This window comes from Lampris incognitus, chromosome 18 (assembly GCF_029633865.1).
Source record: "Lampris incognitus isolate fLamInc1 chromosome 18, fLamInc1.hap2, whole genome shotgun sequence".
Taxonomy (NCBI): Eukaryota; Metazoa; Chordata; class Actinopteri; order Lampriformes; family Lampridae; genus Lampris; species Lampris incognitus.
In genome coordinates, this window is record NC_079228.1 from 41,189,546 (window position 1) to 41,210,775 (window position 21,230).

The following is a 21,230-nucleotide window of genomic DNA, read 5'->3' on the forward strand; positions in this document are numbered from 1 at the left end:
GTGTACTGGACACTAGTGATGTCAAGCTGAGGGGCTCACCTGCTCCATGGGTCAAGGCAATCCCTTTTTTTTCCTCCCCAGTTGTACTCGGCCAATTACGCTAAGCCGTCACGCTCACTGCTCCACCCTCTCTGCTGATCCGGGGAGGGCTGCAGACTACCACATGCCTCCTCCCATACATGTGGAGTCACCAGCCGCTTCTTTTCACCTGACAGTGAGGAGTTTCACCAGGGGGATGTAGCGTGTGGGAGGATCACGCTATTCCCGACTGACCAGAGGAGGCGCTAGTGCAGCGACCAGGACACATACCCTCATCCGGCTTCCCACCCGCAGAACGGCCAATTGTGTCTGTAGGGACACCTGACCAAACTGGAGGTAACACAGGGATTCAAACTACGCTACCTGGACACTCCAATGCAATCCTGACACACAGGAGGAGGTGGTTGCCAGGAGGAAACAACCTCCATCACCCATCTTAACTGCTACCGTCAAGGCGCCCACTCTTAGACAAGGGACTCAATCCTCCATAGCGCTGGTTAATGTTGTGTAACACTGGCAGCATTCAGATGGCAATGTGTCTTAAATCTGTAACTGCAAAGCTGGATGGTTTGAAAGGGCCAAAATGTCCCAGATGCATAAAAGTGACAAAACAACAAAAACAAAACACTTGGGGGTCAGGGCTAGTTATGGTCCATCTCTGAGCGTTGGCTAGGTTCTATGAACACGATATTTAAAGCTAGCTTCTTCTCATGGATATGAGGTGCAACATCTCTCCACTTCTCTCTCTCTCTCTCTCTCTCTCTCTCTCTCTCTCTCTCTCTCTCTCTCTCTCTCTCTCTCTCTCTCTCTCTCTCTCTCTCTCTCTCTCTCTCTCTCTCTCTCTCTCTCTCTCTCTCTCTCTCTCTCTCTCTCTCTCTCTCTCTCTCTCTCTCTCTCTCTCTCTCTCTCTCTCTCTCTCTCTCTCTCTCTCTCACACACACACAAACCCCTCCCTCCCTCTTCTCCTTACATCTCTGCCGCTCATCTTGGACCACTACAGAAGGAGGGAGAGGGGGGGAGAGAGAACGAGAGGAAACAAAAAGAGGGAGAGAGGGGGAAAGGGGGTTAGTGTTTACAAGGCTCGCCCACCCCCCTCTCTCGGAGACTCTCTCTCTCACTATCACTTCTCACTCGGTCTCTCTACCCCCCTACCAACATAACTAAAGCTCTTCCCCTTAAACTCCTTCATCAGAAATGTCAACATTTCCCTGGTGGGGCACTGGGGGGAAGACTAAGTCGTTGTTCACGTCGTGCTACTTTAAAAGTTAGGCACGGGGTCTATATTTAGCTTCAGGGTAAGGTCAATGTAAAGGTTAGGCTTATGATTTACAACAAGCTCCAGCTTTGCGGATTAGCCAGAAAGTAGCAACCTTGGGGTGAGCAGCTGCCCCTAATCCCCCTCAGCAGTAACGGTGCTGTGCTGACCTTTGACACCACAGCTGCAGCGGTCATGACAGTCCCAGTAACAAGCACACGTCTGAGCCAGGTTTCCCAACGTGTCGAAGTGCACATGCTGAGTTTTAAATGATCAGCTATGGCGACAGTGTGAAGGTGTGAGCGGGGCACGGCGTGCAGTGAACTTGCACCTTACCGACGCTGATAAGGCTCACAGGGTCTCTCCCAAAGCCTCTTAGCAAGCAAGACCATCTTAAATGGACTTAAAATGGAACTATGATCATCAAGTTTGAGGTCGTTCATGAGAAGCAGAGTCAAGGACATTAGTTGCAAAACCCAGACCTGGACCAGGACGTGTTTGCAAACAACTCTTGTTGCTTGTTTTAATCACACTAACACACCAAAAAGGTGGGATTAACAAAATCTGGAGTGTCGGAATAGCGCCATCCTTGTTGTGATAAAAGATGGGAGACACCAGCCAATGGTCAGATAGATATTGGTTGTGGCTGGGTCGTTTGACTGTTATAAAAGTAACTTTTGTTACTTTTTGTTAAGACAGTGGACGGTGTCTGAAAAGCTCATTTCCTACTCTGGCTGTCAATCAAAGCAGATCTGATTGTCTTTTGAGTCTTGCCTACCTCCTGGCACCTACTGTATTATTCAATCCCCACGTGAGGTACTCTGAGCTTGTTAGTTCGAACAGCAAAACAATTAAATAAACAAGTATATGCAAATACTCCTTGTCTCAGGTCTGGTCGTACCCAAACACCAGGGTTCTTAAATTTGATCAGCCTAGAGAATAACATGAGAACTAGTCTCTTGTCATGAGACTGAAAAGAATAAATTATATTGAGGTTTTTGTCAATCAAAAGTCTGATAGCAGCAAACAAGACATTTAGTATTTCTCATTTAAATATAACAGTATTCATTTCATGAGGGCACTGACGAAGACGCCAGCGAACCCCAGTTTAAGAAGCTGTTTAGCCTGGTTTCTTTTGGGCTTTGTAATGGTGAGGAACCATAATCATTCATCGACCTATGGGGGTCTCTTTGTTGGACCCCCTCTTATTTTTTGTGGATTTTTTTTACCCCTTTTTCTCCCCAATTGTACCCAGCCAGTTACCCCACTCTTCCGAGCCATCCCGGTCTCTGCTCCACCCCCTCTGCCGATCCAGGGAGGGCTGCAGACTACCACATGCCTCCTCCCATACATGTGGAGTCGCCAGCCGCTTCTTTTCACCTGACAGTGAGGAGTTTCACCAGGGAGATGTAGCGCATGGGAGGATCACGCTATTCCCACCAGTTCCCCCTCCCCCCCGAGCAGGCGCCCGGACCAACCAAAGGAGGTGCTACTGCAGCGATCAGGACACACCCACATCCAGCTTTCCACTCGCAGACACGCCCAATTGTGTCTGTAGGGACGCCCAACCAAGCCAGAGGTAACATGGGGATTCAAACTAGCGATCTCCATGTTGGCAGGCAATTAAATAGACCGCCACGCTCCCAGGATGCCTCAGACCCCCCTCTTGACTGAAACAATAACATAGCCATCAGCCTGGATCATTAGGCAACAGAATTTATCTTTTTTCCCATTTAATTAGGGTTCTAGTAAAAAGTTAAATGCTTAAAGTAAAACCTTAGATGGATACTCCAGAATATTAGAGGAAGTATTACGGGAAACATGGATGGGTGTCATGTCAACTGGTAAAATTCATTGTTTGAACTGGAACCTTAATAGATTCTTTACAGTCGGAGCACAGCGTCTGTAACTATCACATCACTCTTCATTCCCAACACACTGTGGGATTAAATTCACTAGAACTCAAAATAACTTTCCTTTTCTGTTATCAATTAGACTCCGCTCAATAAAGACCAGACATGACATTTCTGAATATTCTCAAGTGCTGTAAACTGCAATTTGATGAAGTCTGAGAGCAAACAAGTATGAAACGGAGGGTCCTAAACCTGCACCACCAACTTCAATTTCCCTTTTAACTTTCTACAAGATGAACAATTCCATGGAAAATACAATTAAAACATCGTTTATTATGGCTGGAATGAACAAAGAAAACACAGACAAGCGTAACGACTTCCAGCTGGTGCCTGGGTTGAACAGTTTTACTGCATTTAGACAGCTAACTGAAGACATAATTTGTTAAAACATCTTTGCAGCAGTGATCTGTGTCAGCGTGAACGTGAGTTCAAATTTCAAACTGCTTTAATCAGGGAGGCAGTTACCAATCAACCTTTTTTTTCATGGACCACAGAAAGAATAAAAGATGGACGGTCTCTTAGAAGAGAAAATTATGGATTGATTCTTTATAAAAAGTGACACATCAGTAAAACCAAAGATTGAATTCGGTGGTCCTAAACCTGGGGGTTGGGACTCCCCATGGGCTATGAACTGATTTTGGGGGTCGCAAGATGACATGCAGAATGGCAAAAAAAGAGGGACTCCTTAAAATCCTATTTGAACCATATTTTAAATGTTGGTGTGCTATGCCTTCTGGTTTTTGCCCTTCACCCAGCAGCCGCTCACCTTCTCTCTTCATGCCCATGGCCAGGCACTTCTGGTAACGACAGTACTGACAGCGGTTCCTCTGTCTCTTGTCCACCAGGCAGTCCTTGTTGTCGCGGCACGTGTAGCTCAGGTCCTTGCGGACTGTCCGCTTGAAAAAACCCTTACAGCCCTCGCAGCTGTACACGCCGTAGTGCTTACCTGGACAGGGAAGGAGGAAAGGAAGGCGAGGTGGAGGGTAATGATGAAAGAAAGGGAGAAAGGGGAGGCATTAACAGCCTGTTTAAAGGTTTTTAAGTGTAACTTCAGTGTCACTAAGGCAGACAAATTAAAGATGGCTTCTACATGTGTGAGACATACAAGCTGAAGCATGCTGGTTTGTTTCCTGGCAGATGGTGTTGATGAATGCTCACAGTGCAAAAAGTGATCATGGCCCCCATAGTCGTGACTGGGGTCACCATGGTACTCCAGGACTATAATAATAATAATAATAATAAGATTAAACTTATATAGCGGTTTTCTATCACTCAAAGTGGCTTTACAATAAACGGGGTGAAACAAGACAACAGATAAACATAACGCAGACATACAGGGGTGGATGGGAAGGGGGCGCTACGAGAGAGACTAGACTGATAAACACTGTTTGAACCCATATGCCACCGGGGATGTTGACGGCTGTGACAAGCCTGTTCCTCACCAGAGGATCTGTCACCACAGATCGAGCAGAGGCGTTTCTGGGAGAGCATCGGCCCAGCGTTGTGGGACGACAGCTGCTTCAGGCCAAACGGGGGCTTCACGTCGTCTGAGCTGCTCACCGCATGGAGCCCCGACATGGACACTGTCGAATTGATCTGAGGGAGAGATGGGGGAAGGGTGGACAGAAGACAAATCCAAGCTGAGTTACTGAATTCAAAAAAAAAAAAAGGAATTAATTTGTGACCTGAGTCATCTACATATGAAGTGACAGAGAGGGGGGGGGGATAAAAGAGATTTAAAAAAAAAACTATCGAGACTGTTGAGTCGATCTGAGAAACATAAGGGGTGAGAGGATGAAAAGGATTAAGAATAAAAGCTAAACATATATTAGGGCAAATGACATCATGACCCACCAGAGGGGGATGAGAGAGAGACAGATAGACAGACAGACACAGCCTACTGAGCACTTGCAGAATTACACTGAGCTTGTTATTCATATTTGCTCTTCTGTATTTTTGTATTTTTAGTTTACTGTTCTTGGTTTTCACCTTACTGAGCACTTTGTAACTGTTTTGACGGCGCTCTACAATAAAGACTAGTGTAACTTATTTAACGTGAAGGTTTAGGTCATAACTGTAGCGCACCACTACAGCAACACAGCGCCGCCCCTTGTGCAAATCTGTCTGTGACAGACAAGAGAGGCTGCAGTGGAGACGAGACAGAGCTACGAAGCAAGCAGATGACATCAGGCGCTTACTTTATGACATCAGGAGCAAAAACAGGAAACTGACATGAACGCTGTCATGCTGATCTGAGACACCGAGGGAACTGAGGAAAGGAGTGAACTTTCCTCAAACGTTAATATCAAACTGCATTTCATTTTCTCACTTAAATGTGCAATTACTGTTTTTGTAACAGTAAACTGTATACAGTGTGGATTTATTGGCACAAATTAAAATGTAAATGATACAGTTCTACTTTATCACAATTCTTTCTATGTGTGGTCGACAACCCTATAATGGTCTTTGTTGAGGAGTACGCAATATTTAAACTGGAGACCAATCTAGAACTTCACAAATTCCATCTTTCTGCATTCACACCTAGTCCCAACTGGCAAAATTATTATCATTCAAATTCCAACTTCTTTTAGGATTTACAGACATGAGTCTACACATTGTGTGGTTTTACCTTCATAGGGCTTTATAAGAACAATTCTTCATCACAAGGAGAAAATCGGAAACATAAACTATGCAGGAAAACTGCGTGACATGAGTGTGCTGCTATGTGTTAAAAATATCTTTAAAAAGCTCACTGGACTTTCCCTTGAAATAATTTTCATTACTTATCATGGTTATTCACAACCATATGCAACAAGAGCCACAACAGGACTTGTGTGTAATTATGCCATATTTCCTTTTACAACGCACACAAAAATGCTCATTTGGAAAATATTTTTTTAAAGTTGTAACCAAAAAGAAAGTTGTAGGTTTGCCTGGGCAGAGGAGATGGTGGCAGCTACAGGTAACAGTAACAAGAAAAGAATAAGAGCAACAGGAGGATAAAAAAAAAAAAACAAAGAAAGAGGAAAAAACAAAAACAAACAAACAAAAATGGGACATGACTCCCAGACACAAAAGTTTGATTCCCACTGATAACAAATCAGGTCCGTCTCCCAGAGGCGACAGGATCACTAGTCTTGCTTAGCCAAACCCATCTCCACACTCCGTTTTAACTCTGTGCCATTGCTGGAAAAAGGTCTGGCGGAGCCCATAATCATTCTGGTATTCATTCATCTTCAGCCGCTTCTCCGGGGTTGGGTCGCGGTGGCAGCAAGCTAAGTAGGGCACTCCAGACGTCCCTTTCCCCAGCAACGCCCTCCAGCTCCTCCTGGGGGATCCCAAGGCATTCCCAGGCCAGACTGGACATGTAGTCCCTCCGACGAGTTCTGGGTCTACCCCGGGGTCTCCTCCCAGTTGGACGTCCCCGGTAAACCTCCAAAGTAAGGTGCCCAGGAGGCATCCTAATCAGATGCCCGAACCACCTCAACTGGCTCCTTTCGATGCGAAGGAGCAGCGGCTCTACACCGAGCTCCCTCCGGATGTCCGAGCTCCTCACCCTATCTCTAAGGCTGGTATAGGGGGAAAAAAAACCCTCTGGCTTGTTTATATTTCTTTAAACAAATCACAATCATCTTGGGTGGCGCTGAGCCCAGGATGCAGTAACGGTGCCCTTGCAAAATAGTTTCGGGAGGGGAACTTGTTTTGGTGGAACATTTGCACATGGGGAGGAGGTGAGCCCTGGCATTAAATTGGCTAAATCTCTGCAAAAGAAAACACCACATAAAGCAGTGAAAGACGTATGTCGACTATGTGATATAACTTTTGCTGATAAAAAAGACAAATATAACTTGATCATCGGTGCCCTAGAGGTGAGGCCTGCCTATACTTTAGCTCTGGAAAAGCTCACTCGACTCATTAAAACCACAGACAATGATAGCTGTACCTAGCTCTTGCAGAACATTAATAAACCGATATCACAGAAGCTTGTGTGAAGTGGAACAGATTGGTACATTGGTCAAGTCCCTATCAGTGGCGCATGCCGCTGCCAGGGTTACCAGATGTGCCAAATCAACTCCGACTGATGATGGCCGTGTCAGAAAATGGATCAACATTGGGCATGAGAGTCTTGCGAGACAGAATCTGGGCTTTTCCAAGGTGTGTTCACAAGTTGTTGTGGTCCTGCAACTGTCGTAAAATCAGATTTGATACATAGAGATACATACATACATTGAGGCTAAACTCATACAGTCCTGTCATTGATGATTAAACAATGTTTTCTGACTGGTGCTGGCACAGCACTACAAGTGTGGAGATAGGTCTGGCGATGCAAGACTATAAAAACAGTAACACGCAGATAGCAGAAGAAGAGGAGAATTCCGACCACAATAGTCGGCCAATGGCTGGCTTACACCCACAGCCTACTTATTGCGAGTCAGACCAGTGGCGCCGGCAGCCATAATCCTGTACGCACTGTGCATACATTTTTTTATGATTTTGTTCGTTTTTTTTTTGTTTTTTTTTGGCCACACGCCGTTTGACGCAAATACGTTTGAAGGCCGATGATTGGCGTTAACGTCACTGGCTAATAGCACACGGTGCGTACAGGATTACGGCTGCCGGCGTCACTGAGTCAGACTACAGGATCACTAACCCTTGATCAGCAGGACATCTGCAAACAGCTGCTTGACCAAATGTTTTCATTTTATATTTTTCTTTTATCATTACTAAGTTTCTATCTGTACACTTTCACTTAATGTAAACTGCACTGGATTTTAATGTACAAAATGTACGATATAAATAAAAAAACGACTGTAGTCCGCGGTGGTGTAGCGGTCTAAGCACCGGCTTTGTGTCGATGCAGTTGTCCGCTGGGGACCGGGGTTCGCGCCTCGGTCTCGTCAGATCCGACTATGGCCGGATTCGATGAAGCAGCGATAATTGGCAACGCTGTCTTCGGGAGGGGGGCGGAGTCGGCTTGTGTTCGTCACATGAATGCGTCTCTGTGTGTGTCGGAAAAAGCAGTGGTTCTGCCTGGAGTCGCCTTGTCACGAAAGTGGGGAGGCGTCTCCTTCGAGACTGCCGGCCGGAGAGATGCAGTTGGCGAACGCATGCAGTACGAGGGTGGGTGTTTGAATTAAAATAGGGATCGATTGGCTACTAAATTGGGAGAAATCAGAAATAAATTTTTAAAAAAAGAAAAAAAAAGATTGACTGATAAATTGATGTTGCAAAACCAACAGTTTAAGCTCTGTAACCTCCACTCCAGTAACTTGGACCAAAACAGGCATAGGTATGGAGCAAAAACTTAAACCGAACCCAAAACAACTAAACCTCGCCCATACATATTCAACCATTACCCCCACCTGCGGACTGCTGATGGGGCCATAGCCAACAGAGGGCGTGCCGGGGAGGCAGGGGGAGCCCAGGGAAGAGCTGATGACGGAGAAGGGGGAGCCGATGCTACTGATGGGGCTGTTGACGCCAGAGGTGGTGATTGGAGGGAGGGAGGTCATGGAGGCTGCAGCTGAAGGTGCTAGCGGCGGGGAGCGCTGACCTGATGGAGGGGAGGACACAGACGAACTGTCTGGACTGCGGGAATCTGAAAGAGAAGCAGATAACATACATTACTTTTGTTACTAATGTTGAAAATGATGTTATACTGTAATATTCCCCTTTGGAGATCCCCACCCCCAACACAGGGTAAGGGTCTGAGCGGCACCCCTACAACTGGTCATGTCTTGTTCACAGACACTTCTGCAGGGTGGAATCTTCTAAATTTCCCCTAAGAGCTTGAATGAAGGCTAAAGTGTTAAGCTACCCTTCCCTCCCTTTACTAAGCTACCCTCTCCCATTTATTACCATGTTATTATTATAATTGAAAAAGCCACTTGTATTTTGTCATTGTAGTTACAACAAAATTTGTTTTCTGCATTTAACCCACCCTTTTGTATAGGAGCAGTGGGCAGATATTATTTCAGAAAAAAATTGTCAAGTTTAGATAAAGTGTAGCTCAATGGTCAGGGCAAGGGACTAACAGTACAAGGATTAGGAGTACCATTCGCACTAAAATACTCGTGCTAAAATGTGTTTCCTTGTGCACTGCATTCACGCATCCACTAAACAGCACTCAGTACATTATAAATGACCTGCCGAAGAGAGGGACGCCATCTTTTTGCGAACATGGTTCATTCAAAAAATAATTTACTAAGCCGCTGAAGACAAAACTGAATCTAAAGGCGACCAGCAGAGCTGCTGATGGGCCGAACAAAGGAGGAGGAAATCGACCCTCTGATTTCATCCATCTTATCAGCCCCTGTGGGAGGGTGTGGGGGAGTGAGCCAGGTGTGGCAGCCTGCAAACTCCTGTTGCAACTCGAGAGTAGAACAACATGTGCGTCGTCAGTTGCGTTAACACCGATGCCACCATTGCGATCGTCGTGTCTCGGGGGGGGGGGGGGCTTCATCCCTCTGCAGCTTTGACAGCAGTGCACAAGTATAAATGACCTGAAAGTGCAGGGACGGTCAACAATTCACGACACGTCTGAAGTGCAGACTGAAAAAGGCGTTTCCGAGTCGTTCGCTCACCTCTGCTGTCTCCCATGATAGACGCCGTAGATGTGGCAGAGAGGGGCGGGCTGGTCACCACACGCACCGCGGGCGCTTCAGTCCTCGGCGGCCCGCTTAACAAACTCTGGACCGCGGACTGGGGCCCGGGCCCGGGCCGCAGCCGTGTTGGAGAGACCAAAAGGGGCGCTGCAATTCCAAACACAGCGTGTGAGAAGACGGTGTGGCACAGAAAGCTGCTATTCATCACACACAAACATGTTAGCAACAACCGTAGGCTGCCACTTGGCTCCGAAAGGAGGTGGCCGTCTGCCTCTGTGGGCGCCTGTCAACGCCAGCCTGCGAGCATTTAGACCGTTGTAAACGCCGAACGTGTCAAGGCAGCCAGCCGGACGCACGGCTGCTGCGCTTGACACCGGGAACCCGTCTAGTTAACGGGTCGAACAGCCCTTCCACGTCGACGACCCGCTCACGGGAGACGGCCGTCGCGATTCGACGCGACCGCCCGTTCCGGTGCATAGACGGAGCCCCTCGCCAAACCGCCCCAAGGAGCCACCTTTCCGCGCAAGCTAGCGGCGGCTAGCTAGCTCGTAAACCGGCCGCCGCCGCTAGCCTGACGCGGTACGCTGACGCCAAACCAATCATTCAGCTTCGCCGCGTTTTACACACTTGAAACGTACGATTTTTTGAGCTTTTCAAGCGGCGCCGTAAATTCTTGTAAAAAATAAAATAAAAAAACCCGTTACGTTTACTGGCGATTAGCGAGCCGCCGGAAGCTTAGCACTAGCTAAGCTAGGCTAAGCTAACTTGGGACCCAGCGTAGCGCAGAGCGAGCGCCGTGCACCAACCTGCCGAGTGTCGGTTTCGTCCCTGACATTAAACGGATCTGCTCATAAGCTGGTTCGGCGTGATAAACACACATTTCAGGGTCATGCAACGGTTGACGACTGACGTTTTGGACGGCACCGCCTCCTCGCATGAAATGATGGTGGTGGCTAGGCCCCGTGCGTCTGCCTCCCCCCCCCTCTGCGCCTCGTAGTCAGCCTCCCCTCTCCTCCCCCCTCCCTGCCGGAATGAAAACATGGCGGCGGTGGTGGCGGTGGTGGGGTATGATGACGGTGGGGCATCTGGCTTTACGGATCGATAACGATCCAGCCGTGGCTCCCACACGGTATACTAAGCTTTAGCTGATGCTAGTGCAACACACGGGTTGACGCGTTCACTCGCCAGCCCGCTTGACACTGGTGAGCGAGGGCCACCCCGCGCGCGCTCGGGGTCAAGAGGTCAGCACAAGTTCACCTCAGCAGCTCCGTGCTGGAGAGGTTATTGACAGACGTCTGTCGGCAAAAATAAACGGAGATGACGGCGAGGTTGTTCTTTCGTCATCACCTGCAACATATTTGTGTGTCCGGTAACACTTTAGTATGGGGAACGTAGTCACCGTTAATTAGGTGCTTATTAGCATGCAAATTAGCAACATATTGGCTCTTAATTGGTCATTATTAGGTACTCATTAATGCCTTATTCTGCATGGCCTTATTGTACAACCAGTAAGCCATTAACTATGAGTTTTCCCTCTATAACCTCAGAAGTATTGCTTATTAGTAGTACCATCTCAATATGCTTTGCTTAGTATGGCCTTTATAAGGTGGTAGTACCACAAGAAGACTTATTCTGCCTTGCTAACACTTAATGAATATGCTCTGTTCTTACATAACAACACACAACACTACAAGTGTTAACAGTGTTACATTACTCTAAATTAAGTTTTTGTTACTTAGAATATGTTCCCCATACTAATGTGACATCTTGATCATTACTAATTCACTAGTAATTAAGTTGTTGTTACTTAGAATATGTTCCCCATACTAAAGTGACATCTTCATCATTACTAATTCACCAGTAATTAAGTTTTTGTTACTTAGAATATGTTCCCCATACTAAAGTGACATCTTGATCATTACTAATTCACTAGTAATTAAGTTGTTGTTACTTAGAATATGTTCCCCATACTAAAGTGACATCTTGATCATTACTAATTCACTAGTAATTAAGTTTTTGTTACTTAGAATATGTTCCCCATACTAAAGTGACATCTTGATCATTACTAATTCACTAGTAATTAAGTTTTTGTTACTTAGAATATGTTCCCCATACTAAAGTGACATCTTGATCATTACTAATTCACTAGTAATTAAGTGTTTGTTACTTAGAATATGTTCCCCATACTAAAGTGACATCTTGATCATTACTAATTCACTAGTAATTAAGTTTTTGTTACTTAGAATATGTTCCCCATACTAAAGTGACATCTTGATCATTACTAATTCACTAGTAATTAAGTGTTTGTTACTTAGAATATGTTCCCCATACTAAAGTGACATCTTGATCATTACTAATTCACTAGTAATTAAGTTTTTGTTACTTAGAATATGTTCCCCATACTAAAGTGACATCTTGATCATTACTAATTCACCAGTAATTAAGTGTTTGTTACTTAGAATATGTTCCCCATACTAAAGTGTTACCGTGTGTCGTAATTAATATGGTGACCTGGCCCCTTATGTGTGTGTCTCTCCTCCCGCTTTGGCTTCATCCCACCTCCCCGTCCCCCTGCACAAAATGCGAACATGATGATGGCGTTGTGACATTTGGCTCCAAGGCTCTATCACAATGTCTTTTTTTTTCTTTTAACCTGTGCTGTCAGCAGGCTTGGCATGCAACACAGAGAATTTGTATGACAATGCGTCCCAGACCGTTTTAATCTGCAGGTGGAGTTCAGTTTCTCCACCTGCAAAGGCAATCTTTACTTATCGAGAACCGCTTACAGTGACTCCGTCCTTTGGATGATCTGTGGGATGACGAGAGCACGGGGTTTTTGTTATTCGTTAACCGCCAGTCCCCCTCGTCTGCATGTTTGATCAGCTACACAACCAGTCAGCATCGCCGCTCTAAGTTGGGGGGCCACCACCACAAGTGAAACAAGGAAACTAAGAAAGGAAAAACGACAACATTTATCCCATAAGACATAGACATAGAAACAGACGCTGACATGTGTTCGACAAAACATAATCAAGTTAATCTTATCGATAGCAGTTATAGCAATAAAGGAGATTACAAGAAAGAAGGGGGAGAAAGGACTAAGAAGGATGATAATCCAGAGAGTTTTCCAGGTAGTGTGTGAGGCGGATGATAGTAGTGTGTCTGTATCTGTATGTGCATGTGACGTGTCCAGCTGTGTCTTAAGATCTGTGACGTGCAGTAGTGCCTCCTAGCAGCAGACAGGCTCTGCAGCCACCCACGGGCCCCATAAAGTACCGCAACCCCAGAGGAACACTGAGCCAATAGCCTCTATTACAATTCTGTCATGGCTCCAAAACGGTGTAGTTGGTTTTCACTGATACTATTGCAAGAGATGGGGCATGTGTTCATGTACCACCCCACGTGACACCTGTGAGTGAGTCAGTGACATCCCATGCATGTACAGGGGTCAAGAGGTCAGCTCAGTACAGTACAGTACATCCCATGCATGTACAGGGGTCAAGAGGTCAGCTCAGTACAGTACAGTACAGTACATCCCATGCATGTACAGGGGTCAAGAGGTCAGCACAGTACAGTACATCCCATGCATGTACAGGGGTCAAGAGGTCAGCTCAGTACAGTACAGTACATCCCATGCATGTACAGGGGTCAAGAGGTCAGCTCAGTACAGTACAGTACATCCCATGCATGCACAGGGGTCAAGAGGTCAGCTCAGTACAGTACAGTACATCCCATGCATGTACAGGGGTCAAGAGGTCAGCTCAGTACAGTACAGTACGGTACATCCCATGCATGTACAGGGGTCAAGAGGTCAGCTCAGCACAGTACAGTACATCCCATGCATGTACAGGGGTCAAGAGGTCAGCTCAGTACAGTACAGTACATCCCATGCATGTACAGGGGTCAAGAGGTCAGCTCAGTACAGTACAGTACATCCCATGCATGCACAGGGGTCAAGAGGTCAGCTCAGTACAGTACATCCCATGCATGTACAGGGGTCAAGAGGTCAGCTCAGTACAATACAGTACAGTACATCCCATGCATGTACAGGGGTCAAGAGGTCAGCTCAGTACAGTACAGTACATCCCATGCATGTACAGGGGTCAAGAGGTCAGCTCAGTACAGTACAGTACATCCCATGCATGTACAGGGGTCAAGAGGTCAGCTCAGTACAGTACAGTACATCCCATGCATGTACAGGGGTCAAGAGGTCAACTCAGTACAGTACATCCCATGCATGTACAGGGGTCAAGAGGTCAGCTCAGTACAGTACAGTACATCCCATGCATGTACAGGGGTCAAGAGGTCAGCTCAGTACAGTACAGTACATCCCATGCACGTACAGGGGTCAAGAGGTCAGCTCAGTACAGTACATCCCATGCATGTACAGGGGTCAAGAGGTCAGCTCAGTACAGTACAGTACATCCCATGCATGTACAGGGGTCAAGAGGTCAGCTCAGTACAGTACAGTACAGTACATCCCATGCATGTACAGGGGTCAAGAGGTCAGCTCAGTACAGTACAGTACAGCCCATGCATGTACAGGGGTCAAGAGGTCAGCTCAGTACAGTACAGTACATCCCATGCATGTACAGGGGTCAAGAGGTCAGCTCAGTACAGTACATCCCATGCATGTACAGGGGTCAAGAGGTCAGCTCAGTACAGTACAGTACATCCCATGCATGTACAGGGGTCAAGAGGTCAGCTCAGTACAGTACAGTACAGTACATCCCATGCATGTACAGGGGTCAAGAGGTCAGCTCAGTACAGTACAGTACAGCCCATGCATGTACAGGGGTCAAGAGGTCAGCTCAGTACAGTACAGTACATCCCATGCATGTACAGGGGTCAAGAGGTCAGCTCAGTACAGTACAGTACATCCCATGCACGTACAGGGGTCAAGAGGTCAGCTCAGTACAGTACATCCCATGCATGTACAGGGGTCAAGAGGTCAGCTCAGTACAGTACAGTACATCCCATGCATGTACAGGGGTCAAGAGGTCAGCTCAGTACAGTACAGTACATCCCATGCATGTACAGGGGTCAAGAGGTCAGATCAATACAATACAGTACATCCCATGCATGTACAGGGGTCAAGAGGTCAGCTCAGTACAGTACAGTACATCCCATGCATGTACAGGGGTCAAGAGGTCAGCACAGTACAGTACATCCCATGCATGTACAGGGGTCAAGAGGTCAGCTCAATACAACACAGTACATCCCATGCATGTACAGGGGTCAAGAGGTCAGCTCAGTACAGTACATCTCATGCATGTACAGGGGTCAAGAGGTCAGCTCAGTACAGTACAGTACATCCCATGTATGTACAGGGGTCAAGAGGTCAGCTCAGTACAGTACAGTACAGTACAGTACATCCCATGCATGTACAGGGGTCAAGAGGTCAGCTCAGTACAGTACATCCCATGCATACACAGGGGTCAAGAGGTCAGCTCAGTACAGTAGAGTATTTAGTAACATACACTCTACCACTTTGATAAAAAATACTCAAAAGCTTGAATAACGACTTTTGAAAAAAAAGGAAGATTCAAATAGAAAAAAACAAAAACCCAAAAGCACTTTTAGCGGTAAGGGTCCTTCTTATAACAGGACCTTCTGTGTTTAGCAGTTGTTTTAATTAGCTTTGTCTGAACAGATACAACTTGTCCAGTCTCTCAGTGCTACAGAGATTATTAGCAGATGTAGATCAAGCCAGCTAGAGACGATATTGGCATATTTGTGTATTTTGTGTTTAGGTGTCGGATTTGACCAGAAACGTAAAGCGCTTTGAGTGGCTGTTGCTGCTGGAAAGGCGCTATATAAAATGCAACTTGATTGACTGATATTTTGCACTTCCTGAAATTAAGAATATTATTCTAGGCTCCTCCAGCGCCATCATGACGGGATTTGTTAATGATCTTCTCCGGTCATTTAAAATCAGGGCTGAAAATGGAGATTTCTGCTGTATAATTAAGCCTGTGACTCGTCACTGCACACGTTCCGTTTGGTTCAGAGGAAACAAAACGTGCTGCCCCGATTCGAGCATCGCTGCCAGTAGAATCACGTTAATATTTCTTGCAACAGACAAAAGGACAAATAAGGGTACAAATATAACCACCTTGGCACAGATGGAAATAATAATGAGCTATTATTGGGAATTTAATCAGGAATCAGGAATCAGGAACATTTATTTGCCATTTCATTCCATGCACCTGCGCACATGAAATGAAATGAAATATCGTTTCCCCCAGCCCACAACCGTGCAACACAAAGACAAAAACACATATATCCAAACTACAACAAACTACAAAAACACATATATTCATCCATCCATCCAACCATTATCCAAACTGCTTATCCCGCTGTCAGGGTCGCGGGGATGCTGGAGCCTATCCCAGCAGTCACTGAGTCATAGGCGGGGAGACACCCTGGACAGACCGCCAGGCCATCACAGGGCCTATATCCAACATATCCACACACACACACACACACAAAAATTCACTGTCACATGACTGCCGGTCTGCATGGGCTAGCAGTTAGCTTAGCCTTCCCCGCTTCCGCGTCCTGTCAGACCTCCCTCGGTGTTTCCTCCTCAGATGTAGCTCCGGGCAGGGCCGTGGTCCCTGGGCCCACCGGACGCAGAAGACCAGGCTCCCCCAGCCAGTCACCTTAGACACCCCCCCCCCACCTGCACTCCACACGATGACACCAAAAACACAGCCAGGGGAGACCACCGCCAGACCACCCTCGATGCTATCAGAACTGCCGGTCTGCATGGGCTAGCAGTTAGCTTAGCCTGCCCCGCTTCCATGTCCTGTCAGACCGCCCTCGGTGTTTCCTCATCGGGCGCAGCTCCAGGCAGGGCCGTGGTCCCTGGACCCACCGGACGCGGCAGACCAGGTTCTCCCGGCTGATCCAGCACCAGCTCTCCCAGCCACCAAACCAAGGCACAACTTAGACGCAGACATGGACAAAGATTCTGCATGGACGGTACTGGGGGACCGCCACCGCAAACTTAAGCTTGCGCTGCCATCTTGCCATGCCGGTACTGGGTGAGGCCACCGCTAACATGAATTTTTAGCGAATCCATGAATGAGATCTTAAAGGTTTACTCACAGTGGTGAAAGCAGGGACTTTTCAGCACTCAAACAACAGGTGGAGGTGGCCACTTGGAACAGAAGGTTCAAAGCCAGACCCTTAAGCCTTGATATGTTAAGTATGCAACTTTCTCAGTAGCTACTTACCTATCCATCTATCTATCTATCTATCTATCTATCTATCTATCTATCTATCTATCTATCTATCTATCTATCTATCTATCTATCTATCTATCTATCTATCTATCTATCTTCCTGTCTGTCTGTCTATCTATCTATCTATCTATCTATCTATCTATCTATCTATCTATCTATCTATCTATCTATCTATCTATCTATCTATCTATCTATCTATCTATCTATCTATCTATCTATCTATCTATCTATCTTCCTGTCTGTCCATCTATCTATCTATCTATCTATCTATCTATCTATCTATCTATCTATCTATCTATCTATCTATCTATCTATCTATCTATCTATCTATCTATCTATCTATCTATCTATCTATCTATCTATCTATCTATCTATCTTCCTGTCTGTCCATCTATCTATCTATCTATCTATCTATCTATCTATCTATCTATCTATCTATCTATCTATCTATCTATCTATCTATCTATCTATCTATCTATCTATCTATCTATCTATCTATCTATCTATCTATCTATCTATCTATCTATCTTCCTGTCTGTCCATCTATCTATCTATCTATCTATCTATCTATCTATCTATCTATCTATCTATCTATCTATCTATCTATCTATCTATCTATCTATCTATCTATCTATCTATCTATCTATCTATCTATCTATCTATCTATCTATCTTCCTGTCTGTCCATCTATCTATCTATCCATCTATCTATCTATCTATCTTCCTGTCTGTCCATCTATCTATCTATCTATCTATCTATCTATCTATCTATCTATCTATCTATCTATCTATCTATCTATCTATCTATCTATCTATCTATCTATCTATCTATATATCTATCTATCTATCTATCTATCTATCTATCTATCTATCTATCTATCTATCTATCTATCTATCTATCTATCTATCTATCTATCTATCTTCCTGTCTGTCCATCTATCTATCTATCCATCTATCTATCTATCTATCTATCTATCTATCTATCTATCTATCTATCTATCTATCTATCTATCTATCTATCTATCTATCTATCTATCTATCTATCTATCTATCCATCTATCTATCTATCTATCTACAGCTCTAACTTTCTTGAGGAAACGTTCTTTATTGGGGTATTTTGAATAAATGACATGCTTTAGTCCAGCGTAGTGTAGAGCTCATTGCAGTACAGTATCAGGGCGACACACATAACTGCAGTTTCCTGCATTTCTGCAAACTCTGCACAGCCCCAGTGAGGAGCGTAGTAACTTTAATCAATCCCTGCTCCCAAGTTTGGTCTGGTCTGGATTCCGGCTTGGTTTCGAACAGCCTTGGTCCTGGCTCAAATATTTTTATACCAAGTTGCATATTTCTGTCGAGTCCTTGCTCATCAAATTCTCCAGGGAATACATCAACCCAGGATCCAGTGGTGGATATTCCGTTGGGTTGCTACTGGGTTTTACCCTAAATAAAGTAAATGTACACGGAAAGAGATATTTCTCGTCTCAATAGAACATTGAGGCCTTTAGAGCTCAATTAGCCCTGCCACAGCGGCCTTATATCACCCGCTTAGCCGACAGTTGTGCAGGATGGATTTGGAGATTTTGGTATTTGTCCACGTTTTCCTGAGCCGCGTGTGCATCGGAGCTGAACGCGGGCAAGCTCCTCTCACACAGAACAAGGCTTACCGGGGTCTGGATGCTCGGTTCAGCCTCCCGTTCCTCTTCTCCCCCGATTCTAGTCCCGTGCTCCACCTCTTGATGAGGAAAGACAAGCTTTTACACTATCAACTACGGTACGACTACTGTATCAAATGTACGACTATTACTGCTTCTCATTGCACAACCAGTCAGTTTATTTGCCATATGTGAAAGTTTATACTTAATTCTCACAATGAAGCGCTTGTTTTACCGGCTCAACGCACCACGGGGGGATATAAGTACTCGTAAGAGTACTTAGAGAAGTGCAAAGTGCAAGTGCTCTTGCAGCTATGATATATGTTACAAATCTGCCACTACTACTATTTCATATACCGCAGTGTATTCGGGTAAGCGTCTGTGTGACGTGGAAATATGAAGGAGTAAACGGATGCTGAGTTTTAGTACGTTTCTTGAGCTTCTTCTCCCCTCTAGCGGTCAGAAACGGCACTGCACCAGAGACGTTTCCCTCCGTGGAGTCGCCTCACCACAGTCATAAATGTTGGAAATGTTGGAAAGTCTGACAAACCTGCAGGCTGGACGTGCTCGCGGAGTTAAAACGTGGTTTGCATGCAGTGACGAGGTTAAGATCGTCTGCAGCAAACCGTCAGAGGCGAGCGCGAACGACGCTGATGCGGTTTTTGTCCAGATGTGCAGGAGCAGTGAAGATGCACATCGAAATGAATTCTTCAGCTGAGCACCGAGGGCGCTTGCCCTGTAGTTTGCATCCATATTTTCATCCACTTCACACAAACAACATACTTAAAAAAAAAAAAAAGGAAAGACAACAGAGGGCAGGTATAAGTTCAGCAAGTTTATTTAAACAATTTGATTTCTGTGCAAAATAAGAAGACATGGCAGTGGAGGAATAGCGTTAGAATGCACCACCACGTGGAGTCATTACTCCATCTTTATCAAGTGTTCAGTGTGGCCCGTCCACCTGACCTGGTCATGTATGGGAATAAAAAACAGGCGCCCTCTCCCCTTATCCAGCCACTAAACTTGCAGCAGTCTATTTTACAGCATGTCTACCAGAGGTGAATTAGAGAATTGTTTTACATAGTGTTATAATCAGATATTAGTTATTGATTAAAAAGCAATAAATAGGGCCAAATGCATGTATGCTGCAATGTAAAGCAGAGGCTTGACCAGACTGACAGTGTTTGCTGCTGGTTTTAATGTAGTAACGTGACCCGCAATTTATCACAAACAAACACATCATTTCCATTAAAGTCTCCTTCCGAGTCATTGCTCGCCTGCTGCAGGTATGTTTACGGAGTGACCGCAGATCTATTTACATGCCACAAACAACACATCAATAGAGTAATTTCACGGCACTATCAGTGTCATACATCTCCATGTGTTATGACTTGTCTTTCCTTGATTACTATCTAACTACTATACCCAATAACTACTGGCCATTACTCTCATTTGCATGGCAACATGCATGCATTTTGAGTCTATTTATTGCTTTTAATGATTAACTTATATCATACTACGTACAATCATCCTCTAATCTACCTCTAACAGACTAACAGACAGGACGCACAATAAAACTTCACGCCACGTGTCCTCTCCTTGTCCATGCCTCAGACCTTGCAGCCTCGAGACCATTTCTTCTCTTTTGGTGCTTGTTGGGTCACAGATGGGAGGTCGATCTCGTCAGCCAGTGCTGAAGACCGTCATGCACAGCAGCTCAAAATGAACAGAAACCAGCACGGAGGTCAGAGGTCACGCCGTTCTGAGCAGGCCGGGCCCACGGCTCAGGAACGGCGGTGGGTTTTCGTGTTTTCTAGGATGGGAGGACGACCCACACACGTGTCTAGCGGATCCTGTCAGTGATACTTCTGGATGGTTACGGGTACACGAGTGTGCGTCTTGTTCGTGTATGTGTACACGAGTGCATGAGCGCATATGTGTGCATGCATAAATCAATTCATGTGTGTGTGTGTGTGTGTGTGTGTGTGTGTGTGTGTGTGTGTGTGCGTGCGTGCGTGTGTGCGTGTGTGTACATGCACACCGTGAAGGATTAGCCCCTGTGTGTGTCTACCAGTGATTAGCCCGGTCAGTGGGCCTGTTGTGCATTCACTCAGGCCATTAGCATATTAATGCAGCCTTCCTCTTGATCTCGCGCTCCCCTTCCCTCTCCCTCGCTCTCCCTCTCCCTCCGCGCCCGCCCTTTCTTCTTATACATATTTCCCACACTGGGATGGAGCTTCCTGGAGTTCCTCATCTATAAATCTCGCTAATTTACGCCACTCGTGCTGTGAAGCAGCGGACTAGCTAACCGCACAAGTTTCAAAGACCCCTGTCCACTTTTCCCTCCAAAAACATGTCCTCTTGCCCTTCTCTCTCTCTCTCTCTTCTCTCTCTCTCTCTCTCTCTCTCTCTCTCTCTCTCTCTCTCTCTCTCTCTCACTCACTGTCTGTCTGTCTGTCTGTCTCTCTCTCTCTCTCTCTCTCTCTCTCTCTCTCTCTCTCTCTCTCTCTCTCT

The 21,230-nt window shown here is 45.8% G+C and overlaps 1 protein-coding gene across 3 annotated transcripts in view; it reads right to left on the minus strand.

Moving 5' to 3' along the window:
- The window catches only part of rxrba (retinoid x receptor, beta a), a 30,361-nt gene extending 19,576 nt beyond the window's left edge, over window positions 1–10,785 (minus strand). For 2 of the 3 annotated variants that reach the window (XM_056297858.1, XM_056297856.1), the window contains exons 1-6: window positions 10,723–10,785; window positions 9,792–9,959; window positions 8,571–8,806; window positions 4,650–4,803; window positions 3,974–4,153; window positions 1,010–1,033 (exon numbers count right to left, since the gene is read on the minus strand). In XM_056297858.1, the coding sequence (XP_056153833.1) occupies window positions 1,010–1,033; window positions 3,974–4,153; window positions 4,650–4,803; window positions 8,571–8,806; window positions 9,792–9,807 (610 nt within the window). In that variant the 5' untranslated portion in view covers window positions 9,808–9,959; window positions 10,723–10,785. Of the gene's footprint in view, window positions 1–1,009; window positions 1,034–3,973; window positions 4,154–4,649; window positions 4,804–8,570; window positions 8,807–9,791; window positions 9,960–10,618 lie in introns of all 3 variants that reach the window. The other variant, XM_056297857.1, reaches the window with a different exon arrangement.
- Window positions 10,786–21,230: the final 10,445 nt, after the last annotated feature.